The sequence below is a fragment of the Lacerta agilis genome, chromosome 16 (assembly GCF_009819535.1).
Source record: "Lacerta agilis isolate rLacAgi1 chromosome 16, rLacAgi1.pri, whole genome shotgun sequence".
Taxonomy (NCBI): Eukaryota; Metazoa; Chordata; class Lepidosauria; order Squamata; family Lacertidae; genus Lacerta; species Lacerta agilis.
In genome coordinates, this window is record NC_046327.1 from 24,678,457 (window position 1) to 24,698,741 (window position 20,285).

Genomic DNA, 20,285 nt, shown 5'->3' on the forward strand with positions numbered 1-20,285 from the left:
AGCTGCATGGCGGTCCAATTTCAAACATTTAACTTTCACATTCATTGTGCAAATTTACATTTCGATTTCGAAATTTCCCTTTGAGAAGTTGAATGGAGAAGTTGGAAGTGGTTGATATTATATTATACACATAACACACACACACACACACACACACACACACACATTTGTTGATATTATATATACATAAAATACATTTGTGACTGTTCTTTTCAGCTCGAATTGTAACCGTGAAGGCTGAAAACCAGCCTAGACGCAAGAGGGCTGAACAGCTGAAATGGAGACCAAGCAAGAGAAAAAGGAGGAGGAGAAAAAAGAAGAGAGTTCTGGTCTCATTGAATTCTTTAGTTCCTATCAGGAGCTTTTCCAGTTCTTTGTAACAACCCAACCATCCATGGAGCTATCCGACTGGTTTGTTCAAAGAAGAACAAGATGAAGACTGCCTTCTGGTCGGTTCTCTTCTTCCTCACCTTTGGCCTCATGTACTGGCAGTTTGGAATTATCTACAGGGAGTACTTCAGCTTTCCTGTCAACCTGAACTGAACCTCAACTCTGATAGGCTTACCTTCCCTGCTGTCACACTGTGTACTCTCAATCCCTACAGGTAAGCCTGATGATGTGCAATATTGCCAATTGGGGCAGACTCGAGCCTTGCATGGTCTACTTCCCCTGCCCATGTTTTAGATTGATAAAGAGGAGTTAGCACTCAGTATCCATGAACAGTGAGGCACAACTAACCTGTATAATGTGATCCTGAGAACCTGATCTTGCATGAAATATGTTCCATGCCCATTCAGATCAAGGGGGCGGTTCACCTGCTCCAGCATCCCTTGCTGGAATCCTAGCACCAGGCATCCATTTGTCTCAAGAGGCAATGAAGTGCACCACCAAGAGTGAAGGCACACTGCTGGGGAATCGCAGCACCTGCTATGGCTGCAGAAACTGGCAGTTCGTAACTGCTGCTCCTGTGCTGTTTTTGCTGCATTAGCAGCACCAAAGTGAGCTCCCTGGAACACAAGCTTGGGTAGTGTGTATGGAGGTCCTGGGCTGCCCAGACAACAAGACCCTGCTCTCAGCCTTGCTGATGTGGGCCAATGAAAGCAGAATATGTTTGGCACCAGCTTGGCTGCAGGAGTTGCAGGAAGGAGGCCTAGTAGGCACCATCCAACTGTCTTGTGTATTGTTTACTCCTTAGCCTTTTCTCCTCCTGAAGAGGTCCCGCAAGGCAGCGGGTACAGATTTTCCTCAGGGTTTACTCCCAAAGCCTTTCTCACAAATGATTCTAGCCACAACACAGCGGAGGTTTAGGACCAGACTTTTCCTTCTCCTAGATGGGCTATCTTCCCAGGTTGATGTGCCCCATTTGACCCTCACTTCCCTCTGCAGCTCATGCAGAAAACCACCTTCTTGACCATTGGACCCACTATTGACCTAGTCCACTCATTCCACCGGAGCTTGTCTTTGCACATAGAGGAAGTCTCCAACTCACCGAGGGTTTGAGACCCATTGGTTGCCCTCGCCTGGTATAGTCGGTCCATCGAAGCCATTCCCGGGGAGTGGCCACTGTCGTGTGTTGACAGCTTCTAGGGGTACAGGGTGAGGACCAAAGATGGACAAAACAACCCCAGAAGGAGCATGGCGTGTCTATGGCGATCACACAGGGTCCCTGGACATTTCACCATCTATTGATCCCTGTGCCACCACGCTCTCTCTCTGCTTCCACCAACCAGGTGCTACCTGGTAAAATATTGAGTCCAGTCAGGGCTTAATTGAACATGAAACTTATGTTTATTTAGTGCAGTTTAACATTCGTGTGGCTTCAAAACGTTCACAGTCAATTACAGTTATTTACTTGTCTTCTTCTACAACTCCATTCCCAACTCACACCCACACCAACCAAAGAACTCCCAACTGCCAACCAACCCTCCAACCTCAACCTCCCAAAACCTCAACCCTCAACTCCCCCCACGAACTCCCCCAGAGTGGGGTTTTATAGTCCCTCTGACTCCACCTTCCTCCTCCCTCTGGGTTCCGATTGGGTCACCTGTTTAACTATTTCCCTGCCAACACTCCATATTCTAGCATCACATACCGGTACCGTCACAGTGTCCCTCCCCTAACACCCCATGCACCCCTAACCGACCATCAAGTAGACCATAATACCTTCTGCCCACCTTTCTTGTACTGGATCCCTTGAGGTAAGCGTAGAGAAACGGACCCCTTGAAGTCCATTCTTCCATCTTTTAGGTACAGTGCAATTCAGGAGCAGCTGCAAGAGCTGGATCAAATCACACAGCGGACACTGATGGAGCTCTACAAATACAACATGTCCATGGAGCAGAAGAATTGGCAGGCCCAATCCTTGCGGAAACGCAGCTCCAGGAGCCTGTACCGCCACATCCAACGCCACCCGCTCTATAGACACAAGCGTGAGACCAGCATGGAGGAGAACAATCCCCAAGTGGACAAGAGTGACTGGAAGATTGGTTTCATTCTGGTAAGGATGACTTCCTATTCATTTGGTGCCACCTCTCTGCTTCTTCCTGCTCCCCTCCAACCTTGTATGATTTCCACCATGCCCCCACCACCATTGCTTCAAAGTCCAGTATCTGTGCTGGACTTCAAAAACTGGAAAGGAAAGAGAACTACTGTACCTGAAAATGATTTATAGATGGTATTTAACTCCGAGTAGACTTACTAAAATGTATAAATCCGAATCAGATAAGTGCTGGAGATGTAATGAGGTGCAAGGTACGTTTTATCATAGATGATGGACTTGGTTTTTTTTTTAATTTTAAAATAGCTTTATTTAATTTCAGACTTCTAAAATACAGCCATATCAAATCAACCAATAGAAACAAATAAACAAACCAACAAACCCCCTAAGAAACATATAATCTAGACATTATAATCCACAAAAAATAATATTTGAAAAAACAAAACACACAGAAAAAAGCAAAGAATTATAAATAACAAATAAAAATTGACTTCCAATTGTCTGTATATCGCTTCCCTTAATAATGAAACAAAACTTGCTATACCTTATACAATGATTGTAAAATATATAACTAAATAAATAGCTCACATTTTCATATAAATCTCCCCACATATATCTCAATCTAAACAAATCACCAAATCCGTTCTTATACCTTCTTTTTTCAGATAGCCTTCCACATATTTCCACTCAGCCTTAGATCTTTGTTTGGATATATTTCGAATTGCTGCCGTCATCTTAGCCAAATTCATGAATTCCACTAATTTAATCAACCATTCTTGAATTGTCGGAATTTTCTCCCCTTTCCAATTTTGGGCTATAAGTAACCTGGCTGCTGCGCACGCATACAAAAGAATATTTTTCCTATCCTCTGGAATATTTTCAGGAGTTATACTTAATAAGAAGACCTCTGGTTTTTCCCCAAACGTACACTTAAGCATCTTCTTTAATCTTTCATATATTTCACTCCAAAAACCAAAAATCTTTGAACATTTCCACCAGCAATGAAAATAACTGCCTATTTTTTCATGGCACTTCCAACAATCCTTCGATTGCGTCTTAGAAATTTTTGCTATTTTCTCTGGGGTTAAGTGCCATGGACTTGATGGACTTGTAAAAGGGTAAAAGAGTATTGGGAAATAATATAGAATGAATTGAAAAAAGTCTTTTTTGCTGGGGATAATTCAGATGGAAATTCCCAAGTGTCAAAACAGGTTATTTATGTATGCTACTACTGCGGCCCATGTTTTGCTAGCCCCAAAATGGAAAACAAGTGAGGTCGAAACTAAAGAAGAATGGCAACTTAAACTGATGGAACACGTGCAGCTTGCAGATTTAACATATAGAATAAGAGAACAAGAAGAGCATACAGTTAAAGAGACTAGAAAATGTTTACTGAATATATGGGTGAAAACTGTGTACATTTAATAGCACTGGTAAAATCAACAGTGTAAATAAGTTTTGATGGATGTAACAATGGAATAATAAATGGTTTAGTTTATGCAAAATATGCAGGGATGCATGGTATGCAAACAGCCACGGAAAGAGAAGGACAGTCATTGATTTAAAGTTGTTTAAATGAATATTTTGAAATGTAAATTTGAAAAATAATAATTAAAAATTATATATCCATATCTATCTACAGTATCTATATCTAGATAGATAGATAGATAGATAGATAGATAGATAGATAGATAGATATAGATAGATAGATAAAAAGGTAAAGGGACCCCTGACCATTAGGTCCAGTCATGTCCGACTCTGGGGTTGCGGTGCTCATCTTACTTTACTGGCCGAGGGAGCCAGAGTACAGCTTCTAGGTCATGTGGCCAGCATGACTAAGCCGCTTCTGGTGAACCAGAGCAGCGCACGGAAACGCCATTTACCTTCCTGCCAGAGCAGTACCTATTTATCTACTTGCACTTTGACGTGCTTTCGAACTGCTAGGTTGGCAGGAGCAGAGACCAAGCAACGGGAGCTCACCCTGTCGAGGGGATTCGAACCACCAATAGATATAAACAAAAGCTGGAAAGGACAGTGATTGAATCCAACTCAGTGTCACTCATCTTCTCAAATGGTGCAGGTTCAGATTATCTGCAACATTTAAATCCCCAGTTCATCAGAGAAACAAACAATGCTTTTCATCAATAAAGACAATCTGTTTTTCACTTCGGACGAGGGAATAAATGTTAAATCGATATACCTGCATCGATAGCTATCCTGAACAACCACGTGTCTTGTGACAATCTTGTGTGTGTGACAACCAAGATTTGAGCCTCTCCTGCTTCCCCAACATTTTATCCTCGTCAGGCATTTGGAATGACCTTCTTCCTCCATGTCCATTTGATCTTTGCATCCCCTTGTTTCTCTTTTAACCACAGCGTGTCTTCCCTTCCCACATTTCATCCTCTATGCCCTGGGGAAGCGGCCTAACGGGGTTGTTAACTTCCTTTTGCAGTGGAATGAAAACAAGACAGACTGCTTCCACCAAATGTACTCCTCGGGTGTGGATGCCGTCCGAGAGTGGTACAGCTTCCACTACATCAACATCCTGGCGAGCATCCCCGACATCAAAGAACTCGACGAGTCCAACTTCACAAGCTTCATCTATTCCTGCCGTTTCAACGAGGGGACATGCAACAAAGCGTGAGTCCCCAAATAACTGCTGCTTTATAAACTCACCTTCCCCACCTCGGTACCCATTGCTGGCTGGGGCTGATAGGAGTTATAGTCCAAAACATATCGAGGCCAACAGGCTAGGAAAGGCTCTCAATGATTGACATGGGTCACTCACTGTTCATGGGCATTTTAATTTTGGCCTAGTTCTGGAAAATACATATTTGTTTTTTAAAATAAAAATAAAAATGCCACCTTCCCATCACTGATTCAAAGTGGCTCAAAAATTCAATTAAAAAAAAAAAACTAAATAGCTGATGAAGTAGTGGATTTCCATGTTAAAGAAGGCAATTCACAACATGATCTGTGACCCTCCTTCCAAGAGAAGGGGAAGGAGCATGGAATTTTTACGTAAATATCCCCCCCACACACACACACCTGCCTGTTTACTTCCACCTACTTCCACCCCACCCCCCAGGTAATCTGTTTTTTTCCACTGCCAGACTCTGAAACCAGAAGCCACTCTAAGAGAAAAATTGTCTGAGGAGCATTTTTCTGAAGAGAATTGGTGGGCATTCGCAATGAGGGTAAAGGGGGGTGGTGGGAATTCAGTGCAGCTCACATTTAAACCCAAATCTGTCAAAATTCGCACTTGCCAAAAGGCATGCAAGAAGTAAAACACAACCAGCTTTCGAAATGCACATTTATTCAAATTTTGCAATGCAGTCCTCTAGGCAAACAATATGTACCCACGTTCATGAAAATAACATAATGAAAGAGCATTGAAGTAATAAAAATGGCTTGCAAAAATGTGTACATTGATCAGAACGGTCTACAAAAATGTGTTCTCATTAGGAGAAATACTAAAACGCTGACTATTTTTTATGAGAATTTTTTTTTTAAATTGCAAATTGCTTCAGAAATGTGGAGCACTCAATTTAAGATTGGGGGTGTGTGAAACTGAGAAAACCGAACTGGCAGAACTTTCCATCCCTAGTGGGTAGAAAGTTTGAGGGCTTGTCCACACTTCCACTTGTCCCGGGCTTTCCATGCATGGGTTTGAGAGATTTTTCATTTGCCCAGGAAACCCTGCTGTTTACCACTGAATCGTAACAAACACTGATTGGGTTTTTTGCCGATTAGCGTTTTTTTCAATTAAATAGTAAACAGTGTGTTTCCCCAAGGAAAACAGTGGGACAAAAGAAAAATGTCTTTGACTCATGTCTAGAAAACATAAGACAAGCAGTCCCACCTTTGCAAAATCCTGCCTGGCAGCTTGGTTAAGGACCGTTACAAGTTATGTCCAGGGTTGCCAACTTGAATAAAATATTGGGGGGTCCAGGTAGGCCCTGCCGTACATAATCAATCCCAAGACGCAGTACACGTACACCATTTGAATGGCAGTGCCCATCAACTTTGGGGAGGCCAGTCCCCTCAGATATTTTATTGGGGGAGCCGAAGAGACCTCGGTCCCTAGTAGTTGGTTCCTACGGTTATGTCAGTGCAGCCATGTCAACAAATATCCCCACTCTCCTGCCAAGAAGGGGGTTAAGGTAAAGGGACCCCTGACCATTAGGTCCAGTTGCGGACGATTCTGGGGTTGCAGCGCTCATCTCGCTTTACTTGCCGAGGGAGCTGGCGTTTGTCCGCAGACAGCTTCCTGGTCATGTGGCCAGTATGACTAAGCCGCTTCTGGTGATCCAGAGCAGCGCACGGAAACACCGTTTACCTTCCCACCGGAGCGGTACCTATTTATCTACTTGCGCTTTGATGTGCTTTCAAACTGCTAGGTTGGTTGGGACAGAGCAACAGGCGCTCACCCTGTCATGGGGGATTTGAACCGCCAACCCACTGGCCACTCTCTGCTTCCAGATTCTTGGCCACAAGCCCCCTTGCCCCTGTTTTTTTCCAGTGCCCCACAAGCAGCAAAACAAGGAAGTGTATCAATTTCCCAGTGGGTTGCATTTGGCTTGGTGATAAGGGAGTACATGAATCAGGCCTTCCGTGACCACAGGGTTTAGTTACACTGGTTAGATTCCCATCTCTAGAACAAAAATACAATTTTTCCAGTGCAGCCAAGCCTCGGTTGTTTGGGTCTAGCTGGCAGGCTGACAAACCACCATTAGTTTCAGCAATTGTTTGCAGTACTTTGTCAACTCACCTTACTCTGACCTTCCTTTCACAACTTTGTACACACCGTTTTCCTCCCTCCAAACCCACCTGCTGCTGACACCAGGTTTCTTCACGCGTGATCTGAATCAGCGCTGAATGCCGTTTATTCTTGTTTAAATTTGCAATACGTTTAAGCCTTGCTGATTTGCCTCTGGTGCCCCAGACACTATTTATGGTGTAGACACAGCTTGCGTGTGGGTCATGCCTACAACTTTCACACATCCATTGAATTAGAAAGCGCTTGATATTCTCTGAGAAGGCCGCTAAGTGCATCAAAGCTCCACAGGGAAATTTTCAAATCCTGAAATTTTGGGTCCCCTCCAAACTGGTGCCAAAGTTTTGTAGGATTTTGTAGCATGAACCGTGTTTGATTTTCTGATGTTAACTACGAACCCCCGTTTGATGTCTCAATTAATCAGGGGGGGCTCTACAAAACAAGGGGTTAACGCTACATATCCCTACAAAACGACCACAAAACTTTGGCACCGGTTTAGAGGGAATCCAAAACTTTAGTGGTTCTAGTTAAGGAAGCTCTGCTGCAAGGTCATAATCACAGACACAATTTGGTTACCTTACTAATTTGCCCACCTAGCAGTTTGAAAGCACATCAAAGTGCAAGTAGATAAATAGGTACCACTCCAGCGTGAAGGTAAACGGCGTTTCTGTGTACTGCTCTGGTTCACCAGAAGTAGCTTAGTCATGCTGGCCACATGACCCGGAAGCTGTCTGCGGACAAATGCCAGTTCCCTCAGCCTATAGAGCAAGATGAGCACTGCAACCCCAGAGTTGTCCGCGACTGGACTTAACTGTCATGGGTACCTTTACCTTTACCTTTACCTTACTAAGGCTAAGTAACATGTTACGAGGCAACAAGCAAATCTTAGAATTCACTACAGCACTTCTGCATACCAAATCTTTGGGCGGAGGAAGAAAACAAAATATTGCTGGGCTTGGTTGAAGAGCTGAAGTCAGCAGAGAATAGAATCACAGAATTGTAGAAGTTGGAAGGGACCCCAAGCGTCATCTAATCCAACCCCCTGCAATCCAGGAATTTCAACTAGTTCAAACATGACAGGTGGCAGCTTGTAATAGCCTTCAGATGGGATGGAGCAGGTGTTAAGCGCTATTTGACTCTGCTGGTGCAAAAAAGAACTTTGGATGCAGCAAGGCGAACACTGCTTTAACCTAATTAGCCGCCCATTGTTGTTGTTGTTGTTCAGTCGTTCAGTCGTGTCCGACTCTTCGTGACCCCATGGACCAGAGCACACCAGGCACCCCTATCCTCCACTGCCTCCCGCAAGCCGCCCATTAAGGGATGTCAAATGTACCTCAGCAGCACAGTGGGGAGGGGAGGATGAAGCAAGTGACTGGCGGCAGAGCTAGGGGGGTCAGGCCAGTGGGTGATGGGGCCCTTCTGAGCTCTGGTGCCCTCAGCAGCTGCCCAATCCTGCTGACCCCTGAGGGCACCAAGACAACGCCAAGGTGTCATCTCTGTGGTTGGCAGCAGCAGTGTACTGCATGTAACCAATCTGCCAACCCAACTTGTTCCGTTGTGAAATGCGTTGACTGTGCCCAGGCTGCTCAAGTGGTGTGTTAAAAGGCCCATTAGAGTTCTTGTCGCAGATCATTCACAACTAATGTATCTCTACACTGTTGTGCTTGTTATGTGACTTTTATACTTAACATTAGACATATGTTAATGGCACAATAATTCGTTTTATGTTATGCTCCATGCACTGCCCCTGTGCATTTGTGTACTGGACTTTACATTGAGCTCTAAATACTGATGTGCCCCCGTACCGTTTTACTGGCAAAAGAAAGTTATCAGCATAGGCATGTTGGTTTGGCTTCGTTGGCATATGGTGGCATGCTTAATACCAGCCACAAGGTAGTTTGTTTGCATGGCTTTCTTGGGGCGTATTGGACCCCAAGATTGGACCAATAGTTGTTTCTTTCTATTGGCAGAATGTTAAATCAGCACAAAACCTTCCATCTTAAGACAGGCAAGTTGCAAAACTTGGGACTTCCACCATGACAGAAACTTCCTTTTCTCTCTTCCTCTATTCCATTTTTAAAGCAGGAGATTGATACCTAGGCTGAGTTCTCATACACTATAGCCTGCTGGCTTTTTTGCTATTGTGTTTACTTGGCCCCAGTACAGAAATTGTGCTACTGTTGATGTCTGTTCATTTCTAATGGGCCAATGCAGTGGCCTGCCTTTTTCCACTTTTGTTCAACTGAATTGTCTTTCTGGATAACTCCGTTGTTCAGAGCATGGTGCTGATAAAGCCAAGGTTGCAGGTTCAATCCCTGTATGGGACAGCTGCATATTCCTGCATTGCAGGAGATTGGACTGCATGGTCCTCGGGGTCCCTTCCATCTCTCTTCTATAATTCTTCATTGATTGACCTAGAACTTTGTGTTTCTTCTTCTCAGGAACTACACTCATTTCCATCACCCTATTTATGGAAACTGCTACACGTTCAATGACAACAGCAGCACACTCTGGATGTCCTCCCTGCCTGGGATCAATAATGGTGAGCAAGTGCTTGGAAGGTGGTGATGGATGTTGGAGGAGGCTCCTTGAGCCATATCCTCATTCCCCTTTCTAATCTGGCACCACATTCATCTCTTTACTGCAATATTGATTTTTCTTCCTAGCTGATCTCACTCCTACACCCACCACTTTCTGCCTTTCTTTTGCCCTGTTTTCTTTTCTTTTCTTTCGCGTTTTTGTGTGTTTCTTTTCTTTCTTTCTTTTTTGATAATAGCTTTTTATTTGGTTTTACAAGTTAAAGTTTACATCCAAAGTTATTAGAGGGAAAAGGTAAACAAACAAAGATTCACCTGAATCTATGGACTTCCCCCCCCTTCCGTGAGTTCCATCTCTAGTTCTTTTCCGCTGCATATTTTAAGTTACAGTGGTACCTCGACTTACGAATTTAATCCATTCTGAATGCACATTCGTAGGTCGAAAAATTCGTAAGTCGAAAAAAGCGATTTTCCCATAGGGATGCATTGGAAATGAAAAATTCGGGAAAATTCGTAAGTCGAGTAAACCGCATCTAAAATTCGTAAGTCAAGTAAACCCCATCTAAAACCGCCAACAGATGTCTTTCGGATGTCGAAAAATTCGTAGGCGTGCGGGTACTTTTTTCATTCGTAAGTTGAAAAATTCGTATGTCGAGTAATTCGTAAGTTGAGGTACCACTGTACTCCAATTTTTTGAGTATCCCATTTATTCCTAGTTCTTGTTATACTACAAGTGTTATTCAAATCTTGCTAAATAGTTCAATTGTTTACAGTAGTCTCCAAGGTAAATTATGAATTTCTTCTAGTCTTTGTTGAAATTCTGGTCTTCCTGTTTTCTGATTTTCGCCATCTCCGCATGGTCCATCAGTTTCTACCGTTCCTCTCTTGGGGGAACTTCATCTTCTTTCCATCTCTCTTTTGCCCTGCTTTCACCTCTGTGCATGACTGCCATTGGCCTTCCCCGCCCTCTGTCTCCACAGGTCTCTCTCTAGTTGTCCGCACAGAGCAGAACGACTTTATCCCACTTCTATCCACTGTGACGGGGGCCCGAGTGATGGTGCACGGTCAGAAGGAACCGGCCTTCATGGATGACGGGGGCTTCAATGTGCGCCCCGGCGTCGAAACATCCATCAGTATGAGAAAGGTGAGGTCAGAAGTACAGTAGGATATGAGATATGAGTGTGCAGAATTGTGAGGGAATGAGGGGGAAGCACATGACTCCTGTCATTGGATTCAGTCAGAGGTTACAAAAAGAAAATATAAAGAAATGTTGGTTACTTTCCCATAAAACTAGAAATAGAGAGAGAAGCTGATTTGGCCTGAGAAACAGATGCAAATCAAAGGGAGGAATGCAACTGTGTTGATCTGACATACTGTGAATTAACTGTCAGGAAACAACAAACCGTCTTGGGGGCAGCTACAGCGACTGCACAGAAAACGGCAGCGATGTGCCCGTGAAGATCCTCTACCAATCCCGTTATACTGAGCAGGTATCTACATTTGACTCACCCACTAATCCTTACCCTGTAATTGGCACCAGACCAACCCTGTTATGATTACGATCCTTATTTTTATTTGCATTACATGCCTGTCCCCGTAGGTTTCCCAGGGTATTGCGAAGGCTGCCCTAGGGTGACAATTCTCCTTTTAATTCGCCTAGGTCTGCATTCGTTCCTGTTTTCAGAATAGCATGGTGGACCGGTGTGGTTGTGGCCATTTCTTCTACCCCTTGCCCACCGGAGCAGTTTACTGTGACTACAACAAGCATCCCGCATGGGGTAAGTGGAGACAAAAGGCAGCCGGGGGAGGGGGGGGAGAGAAATCCGCAATCTCACCTGTTTCATATCCAAGGTGCTGGGGCTCCTGTCCTATGCACACAGCTCACACAATTACTTTATCAACTGTCCCTCTGTCTCTGGACTAGGTTATTGTTATTACAAACTCCAGGCTGAATTCAAAACAGGCACCCTGGGCTGTTTCGCCAAATGCCGGAAACCTTGCAAGTAAGTCAGCTTCAAAACCTGTGCAGTTGCATTCCTGGGCCTGGTCAAATTCCACAGAGCTTGCTGGGCAATAAAAAAATATTCAGTAAAATGGAGCGGAACAGGATTTTTGTTTTTTTGTGGTTTTTTGTACCCAACTTATCATTCCATGCTGGTTTCCCAAACTCAGGCCTCTCAGTCCCAGGCTTTCTTCAGAAACGCGGTAAAGCAGGGTTCTTCCATTGCCTCTTTCCTCCAGCTGATGTCCCGCCTGATGTCAGTGGTGTAGCATAGTGAGGGACACAGGACAGGGGACACCCAGTGCTGCCGCAATACAGCTGCACACTTCCGTCACTGGGCTCCATTGAAAATGGCTTCTCCATACAAACCAGGAAGTGACCCAATGGAACAACTCTTCTTTTCTTATCTCTGTGGCTGCAAACTCCTGGGTGACATGGATGCCACTAGACCAGGGGTCAGCAAACTTTTTCAGCAGGGGGCCAGTCCACTGTCCCTCAGACCTTGGTGGGGGGGCGGACTATATTTTGAAAAAAAATAATGAACGAATTCCTATGCCCCACAAATAACCCAGAGATGCATTTTAAATAAAAGGACACATTCTACTCACATAAAAACACGCTGATTCCCAGACCGTCCGCGGGCCACATTTAGAAGGTGATTGGGCCGCATCCGGCCCCCGGGCCTTAGTTTGGGGACCCCTGCACTAGACCATTGAATCTCCATGCATACTCTATCCGTTCCCCACCCTCCCACATGGCCCCAGGCCCTGCAACCCACGCTATGCCACTGCCTGATGTAGCAAGCATATCTTGTGATTGGCAGCTGCTCATATCTTGGAAGGTGACGGTGTCACAGGTGGCCTAGCTTGATGTATGACTTAGCTGAACCATGCAGGCTAAGCTTGGTTCAGAATGGTACCAACAGAAGAGCAGTATTATAAGAACTTGCACCCTTACAGCATACCCCTCAAGTGCCTCGATTTTTCTAGGACAGTCCCAGAATTGGGGAAGCCATCACACTTTCTTTGAATTGGGGCATCCCAATTTCAAGGCTTTGTCTCACCACCACCACCAGCCATCACAGTGCTGCCCCAGTAGCGGATCCCGCCTCTCTGCCCCTCGCAACATGGCAGCTGGCTCCGGGCTTGGTGGCGCAGCTTGATGGTGTCATTTGCCAGGGCACTGCAGAGTGCCAGAGGCAGAGAGAGATAGACTGGGGGTGTGTGGGGAGAGGCATGGGCTTAAAGGAGCCGCAGTGCAGATTGGAGCCGGCAGTGGTGGTTGGTGAGTCTTGAGTGGCCAGCAGGATGGGGCCAAGGGCAAGGGGGGAAGGGGAAGAGGACTGGAGCCCAGCGCTAGGGTCCCGCCCAGAAATGTGTGAAGTAATGAAGAGGTGGCACAAGCGCCTCTGAGCATGCATCGAGTATTTCCGCACATGCCCCAACAGCCAGAAACACCTTGCATTCCTCAGATGAAAATGTTCCGATTTTCATCTGAGGAATGTTGGAAGGTTATGTTACAATCCTTGACACCCACGAACATCGGATGTAAATAAGGTCCCCTGGTAATGTGCCTCTAAACTTATCATATGCTTTTCTCTTTAGGGTGACAGAATACCAGTTGTCAGCTGGATATTCACAATGGCCCTCTGCTGTCTCTGAGGTAAGGAGATGATTTCCTGCTTCCATGTATACACACATGCACACCTAAGAACTGCCACGGGGCAACTACATGTTTTGCAGAAATGCATGTAGCAAAGCTCCAGTGCTTTTAAAAATAATAATGAAAAACCATTTCAGAAGGCTTCAGCCTTTCCCTGCAGTAGGGAGTCCAAAAGTATGTTTCTATCAAACTCACTTTTTGAGCATACTGGGGAGAGGGGCTGGCAGCCACTTGGGGCAGGCAACCAGAAACAGTGGAAACAGAAAATGAGAAACCAGGAAGAGAAGAACTTTAAGGAGGAATGGGGGGGAAATTACAATTTGTTTAAGAGAATACTGTAAACAACTAAAAACTTTGGCAGGATTTGAGTAACGCTTGTAATGTATTAAAAAATTAAGGTAAAAATGGATTATTTAAGAAAAACAGAGAAAATAAGGGAAGCAGTTGAAAAAAGTTTGATAGTGGTAACCATGGAAAGGCGGAGGGGAATCAAAGAATTCAGGGAATCCTTAGATAGAATAGAATAGAATAGAATAGAATAGAATAGAATAGAATAGAATAGAATAGAATAGAATAGAATAGAATAATAATTTGTTGGCCATTTATAGATAGATTTATAGATAGATATATATAGATATATAGAATTTATAGATAGATGTTTATTTGGCATTTGCGCCCATCTTACAATACAAAACAGAACAAACAAAAGAGAATCAAATAAAACAACGGCACCGTACAAGCCGCAAATAAGAACACAACTCACAAGGACCAATATTAATATTTCCATAAAAGCATATCTCAGAGAAATTTTAAAGTTAAAATTTAAGCATCAAACTAAAATCAGTGACTAATTTTATTTTGGAAAACATATTTATAATTTCATTAATCAGCTAACATCCCATTTTGTCTCTTATACGAAATAACGGCTGTTAGGAATCTAGCAACCTGTAGGGTTATGTAAGGGTCCACATCTTGTAGAACCCAAGCAAGACGTAGGTCAACTGGCTTATCAGCAATAGACTGAATTATCGGATTTAATATACTGGCACGGATCGAACTGTACATAGGGCAATTGAACATTACATGCTGTAGAGATTCAGTTGATTTATTTTCACAGGCACACATGGGGGAAACTTGGCCCTTAGTAAATCTGTGACTCAGCACATTTGATGGGAAAGCATTAAACCACAGGGAATCCTTAATGATGATGTTGATGTTTAATGTTTGAATTTAAATTTGCAAGGTAAAACTCAATTAAAAAGTTTAAAGAAAAGAAACAGAGTGGAAACAGGGGGGGAGTCTAAGTCCCCCCCCCCACTGCTTTGCTATAAATCCCCCACCCCCGGGTGGATTCTTTTCTTGCTGGGGCTCAGTTACATGCATTTGTGTGCTTCTGGGCTGCTTGTAATGATTTTGTTTGTTTGTTTTGCAAATGTGCGGTTTCAGGCCTGGGTGTTCCACATGCTGTCACGGCAAAACAAGTACAACATCACATCCAAGAGGTAAGAGCTCCACCTACAGTCAGAATAGAAAGTCAGCATCGGAGACGCAACGACTGATGAAAATTGGGGAGAAACAATGAGGGTCACAGGGTGCTAAGCTATATTGGAAGAGGAGTGTGTGGTGAATTCTAGGATCAAGGAAGAAATTGCTTTGGGATAGGGCTTAAGCTAGATTGCAGGAATTAAATGTATGCTTTCTGAATCTATGGAGATTAATTGGACGGGGGAACATGTGTTGAGATTCCTGAACAGCAGAAGTGAGCTCCAGGGTCCTTTCCAACTCTGCAATTATATGATTCTGATTTCTGTTGCAAGAAGCAATGTAGTAATCCATTCCTCTGCAATACATTATGTTAGACACTCAATGTGGCTTACAGATACAATAAGAACAGCTGAAAACACACACACACACACACTTTAAAAAATGTACACTCCAACAAGTCCTGTTTATCAGCAACCACAAGTTGTTGACTGCCCTAGACCAGAGGTCAGCAAACTTTTTCAGCAGGGGGCCGCCCCACTGTCCCTCAGACCTTGTGGGGGGCCGGACTATTTTGGGGGGGGGTGATTCAAGAGGAACACAAGCCCAGGTGGCTGCTTAGCTGTTTTGTGGGCAGCAGGGGTTGGCAGTGGCGGCAGAACAATGAGCACCACGTGAAAGGGCTCCAGAGAGGGGCTGCTTAAAATGGCAGCCGCTCAAGCGCTGCTGCTGCTGGCACCAACAAAGCCCAGCCTCCTTCCTCCTCTAGGCAGGGCAGGGAGAAGCCAGGAGGAGGGAGGGAGGAGGTGCCACCGCCATGTGAGGGAGAGGGAGGGAGAGGGAAAGAATGTGTGCCCTGGCGATCCACACGGCGATTCCCGGACCATCTGCGGGCCGGATCCAGAAGGCAATTGGGCCTGATCCAGCCTGCGGACCTTAGTTTGGCTACCCATGCCCTAGACAGATCATTTGCATGTTTCAGGAGATGAAGTAGGAAATTATAGTTTCTGAACAGATGCTCACATTGTTTAAAAACATTTGGCATGTTATGGGGCAGCTTAATTTGAGTTTATGAGATAAAGTTCAGAGAAATGCTGTAGACCTGGGGATGGGGGTTTGAGAATTTGGAAGGAGTGGGCGTTTTGGGAGAGATGAAGGTTATAATCCTATAGCCACTTACCTGGCAATAAGCCCCACTGCACTGAATAGGATGAATACTCATTTATAGGACTGTGCTGTAGGATATTGATTGAGCCAGAACTTTCCCTTTTTTATTGCCAGGAATGGAATTGCCAAAGTGAATATATTTTTTGAGGAGTGGAATTATAAAAGCAACGGGGAGTCTCCTGCTTTCACAGTATGTATTCCCTTCATTGTCACATATTGCCAACTGCTCTCCCTACCACCGTACCACCATTTGGCGACACCAATAAGCCATCATCCTTTAAACTGTCCAGATGGTCAGTTCCTGGAAGTTAAAATCTGCCAGTTGTTGTTCACTGCATGGGAATCTAGCTACCTTCTTTCAAATAAGTGCTTCTGTTTCAGGTGTATTGCACTTCCCCAGTTCTAAAAAAAATACCAATGTCATTATTGTTGTTGGGAAAATGTGGTTCTCTGCCCCAAGTAGCAACGTAACTGCATTCTGCAACACTTTTTGGAATGTACTAGTTAGAAGAATGTCATGGTCATATGCTAGACTAATGCCCACCCCTTGGCATCAATCAATTATTTTATTTGTTTGCCATTTTTCCTACCGTGCTCAAGGCAGCTTACATCATATGAAAAATTGTGTAACTACAAACATACCAAAAGTAGTCATAAACAATAAAACATCAAAAAGAGCGCAACCAAATTGAACAATTTCCACATAAATCGCAATATCCAATATAAAGATACAAACGTTTACTGCAACAAACTCCCCTAAACAATACCCCAGTCCAAGATTCTGTTCAGCAGGCTCAGTTTTTTTGTAGTTGGAGTCAGTCAGAGCCCCACCCTCTCAGGCCAGGTGGAAAAAGGCTGCAAGGCAGGGAGTAGGTCTTCCAGGACTCACAGCCAATATGCTCAAAACAAAATTAAATTAAATTAAAAATTCCTTCCAGTAGCACCTTAGAGACCAACTGAGTTTGTTCTTGGTATGAGCTTTCGCGTGCATGCACACTTCTTCAGATACACTGAAACAGAAGTCACCAGACCCTTAAATATAGTGAGGGAGTGGGGAGGGGTATTACTCAGAAGGGTGGTGGGAATGGGTGATCAGCTGATAGGTGTGGAAAACCTGTTGACAACTGTTAACGACTGCAATTGGTCTTGCAGGAAAAGGCAAGGGGTGAGATGGCTAAATATAGCTTTGTCATGTATAATGAGATAAGAATCCAATGTCTTTGTTCAGACCAGGTCTCTCCATAGTTTTGTTGCTGTTGTTCAGTCGTTCAGTCGTGTCCGACTCTTCGTGACCCCATGGACCAGAGCATGCCAGGCACCCCTATCCTCCACTGCCTCCCGCAGTTTGGCCAAACTCATGCCAGTCGCTTCGAGAACACCCAACCCTAGTTTTTATCAGCATTAGTTTTAAGTTTGGTAATTACCGGTAGTTTCAATTCAGCCACTTCTCTTTCCAGTCTTTTTCTGAAATTCCTTTTTATTAAGACAGCTACTTTGAGATCTTTTCTAGAATGTCCTGGGAGATTGAAGTGTTCTCCTACTGGTTTCTCTGTCTTGTGATTCCTGGTATCAGATTTATGTCCATTTATCCTTTGGCGTAGGGTTTGACCTGTTTGTCCAATATAGAGAGCTGAAGGGCACAGCCAATATGCTGAGTGACACAACTCCCCTGCCCCCATGTGTGCTAACAGTAGCCACTGCAAAGAGCTCTTCCCAAAGAAGCTTAAACTAGCTGGTCTCCAAACAAGTATCCTATTCCCCACATCCATCTACCTAGCAAGAAGTCTTGAGATTGGTCACTTTCAGCATCCGAGAGAGTTCATTTTTGGTGGGCTAAGCACCGTGCACAGGAGCTAGAGTAAAAATGCACACATGATCCCCAATCTTTTGTGAAAGTTTTTATTAAATATTCAGGCAAAGTCAGAAGCCCAATGTAACTTCGTTTATTCAACAGCTCACTCCCATATTAAACAAGAACACACTCTGAAAGCCCCAACAACAAGAACTGCCAGTTGGCAGTTGACAGTTGACAGAGCTTGCCATTGGAACTTTCGTTATCATAACATGTGTTAAACCCAATACATAACAGTTTTGATAGTGAGCGTTCTCTAGGTTTGCAAAACTTCAGCAAGTACTTGACAGTCAGTGCCAGATTTTGCTGTAGCCATCAATATTTGACAGCATGTGGTAGATGATGTCAAAATCTCACACCAACTTGACCAGCGTCATAATTTAGTAAAAACTGTATGGACCTCATTCAGTGAATTGAAACAGGCGACTGTAAAAGTTTCACAGCAATTTCGATTTTGAAGCGCAAGTGTCAACATCTGGATCATATGTAGACATTAAAATATAAATGTTCTGGAATACATCTCCAGCCCCCAGGAGGCAGGAGCAACATAGCTACTCCTCATTGCAGTTAGACTGGCTATTGCGATTTCTTCTGAAATGGGGTTCACAGAACAGATGATCTAGGTGAGTCCCAATGGAAAAGATGGCAGCCTTTCCAATCTCTATCAGTAGCTAAGATGTTTGGGGAGCCACATTTCTTTCTTGAGCATTGTTTTTTTAAAAAAATAAAATATTCCCGTGTTCTGATCTTCATTCTGCAGGTGGTGACACTGCTTTCACAGCTGGGAAGCCAGTGGAGCCTCTGGTTTGGGTCCTCTGTCCTCTCCGTGGTAGAGCTGGCTGAGTTGATTCTGGATTTTGTCGCCATCACCTGCATCCTGACTTTCCGCCGGCTGTACTTGCACGAATCCTCTGACCTCCGTACACCCAACAGCCATGACACCACCTCCCATGCTGCATCTCCTGCCCCACAGCGTGCCCCACTCGAGTCTGAAGTTGCTGCGCTACCATCCTACAACAGCTTGGAATCACTATCCCTGCACAGAGTTTCCTTCAGGAGAACAGAGTGAGGGGCCCAAGTGGCCAGAATGGCTTGCACAAGCCCTTCTTGAAGCCTTCAGATGGACATTACTGCCGGCAGCTCACTGTACCTTTCATACTTCCATGAGGCAGATTGGACCGAAAGGTCTCCTAGGAAGTTATCAGCAGAAGGATGTCATAGTACACGTATAGGGCCCAAGTGGCTTGGAATGCCTTCCCTGCCTGTTTTGCAAATTTGCTGTATGCAACTACTGTAATCTGTATTTAAAACTGGGGTCCCCAATGTGGCACCCTCTGACAGACAGACACAGACACAGAGACAGACAGACAGACAGACAGACAGACACACACACACACACACACACACACACAGTTGCCATCTGCCCATGCCTCCCAATTGTTTACCGGTAATTGTTTTGTTTTGACCATGAGTGGCATTGGGCCAGGTAGAAAACAAAGCTCAATTATCCACCCACCCCTCCTTTCCCCCAGAATGTCTCTGGGCCCATGCATAAATGTTTGTTTGGGGTTCCCCCTTCCCTTTGATGTATATTTTGCTCCTTTTTTTACTTTGCTTGTTTTTGGGGTGTTTGGATTGGCTCTGGTTGCTGTTTGGTTGTGGAGAGTGTTCTGGCTACTAGGGGAAACTTTTTTTGTCTGTGTTGTTTTTTTTGGGGGGGGACTGTTGATGGAGTTCTGAGCATCACCGTTTTTTCCTTCTGTGAAATGGGTTTTTCCCAGGCCCCAAAAAGTGGGAGACCCCTGATCTAAAAGAACAAACTACAAACAGGCTGTGTATCTGCTAGGTCTTTGTATGCGTGATCAGCAAAGAGTCTAGCAGGAAAGAGAACATGAAGAACAAGGCCCCCTACGCCCTGCCCTTCCTATGCCACTGCTTGGCAGCATCTTCCTGGATCCCACTAGGAGCCCAGGGAGTCATTTTATCGTGCAGCACAGTGCTGGGATATGTAATATGAACTGAGAAAAGAAATGCAACCCGAGAGCTCCTGGTATTATAACTGTGGCAGTACTGTGAGGCCCAGTGTGGGTGTAAAGGAAGGGACTAAAATGAGAGCCTGTAAAAACCAAGTTCTCCATGTTGGAGGCATCCAAGTCCCTCAGAGCTGGGAAGCCTCATCCAGCACTGACAGACAGGGAGGCAGGCAAAGGTGACAACGTAGCACCAGGGAAACAACTGGGAGGGAGAAGGTAAGGAAGGTATTGCTAGCCCCACTGCAACTCAGGAGAATCCAAGGAGACCACATG

At 44.6% G+C, this 20,285-nt stretch overlaps 1 protein-coding gene across 1 annotated transcript; it reads left to right on the forward strand.

The window, feature by feature from the left end:
* Positions 1-222: 222 nt before the first annotated feature.
* SCNN1A (sodium channel epithelial 1 subunit alpha) lies at positions 223-19,231 on the forward strand. The gene is given in 14 exon segments (XM_033173674.1): positions 223-371; positions 374-538; positions 541-604; positions 2,248-2,497; positions 4,953-5,140; positions 9,719-9,819; positions 10,795-10,958; positions 11,206-11,304; positions 11,475-11,592; positions 11,739-11,817; positions 13,421-13,478; positions 14,925-14,980; positions 16,242-16,317; positions 18,740-19,231. Coding segments are annotated over 14 exon segments (1,821 nt in total). The 5' UTR covers positions 223-277; the 3' UTR covers positions 19,049-19,231.
* The last annotated feature ends 1,054 nt before the right edge of the window (positions 19,232-20,285 follow it).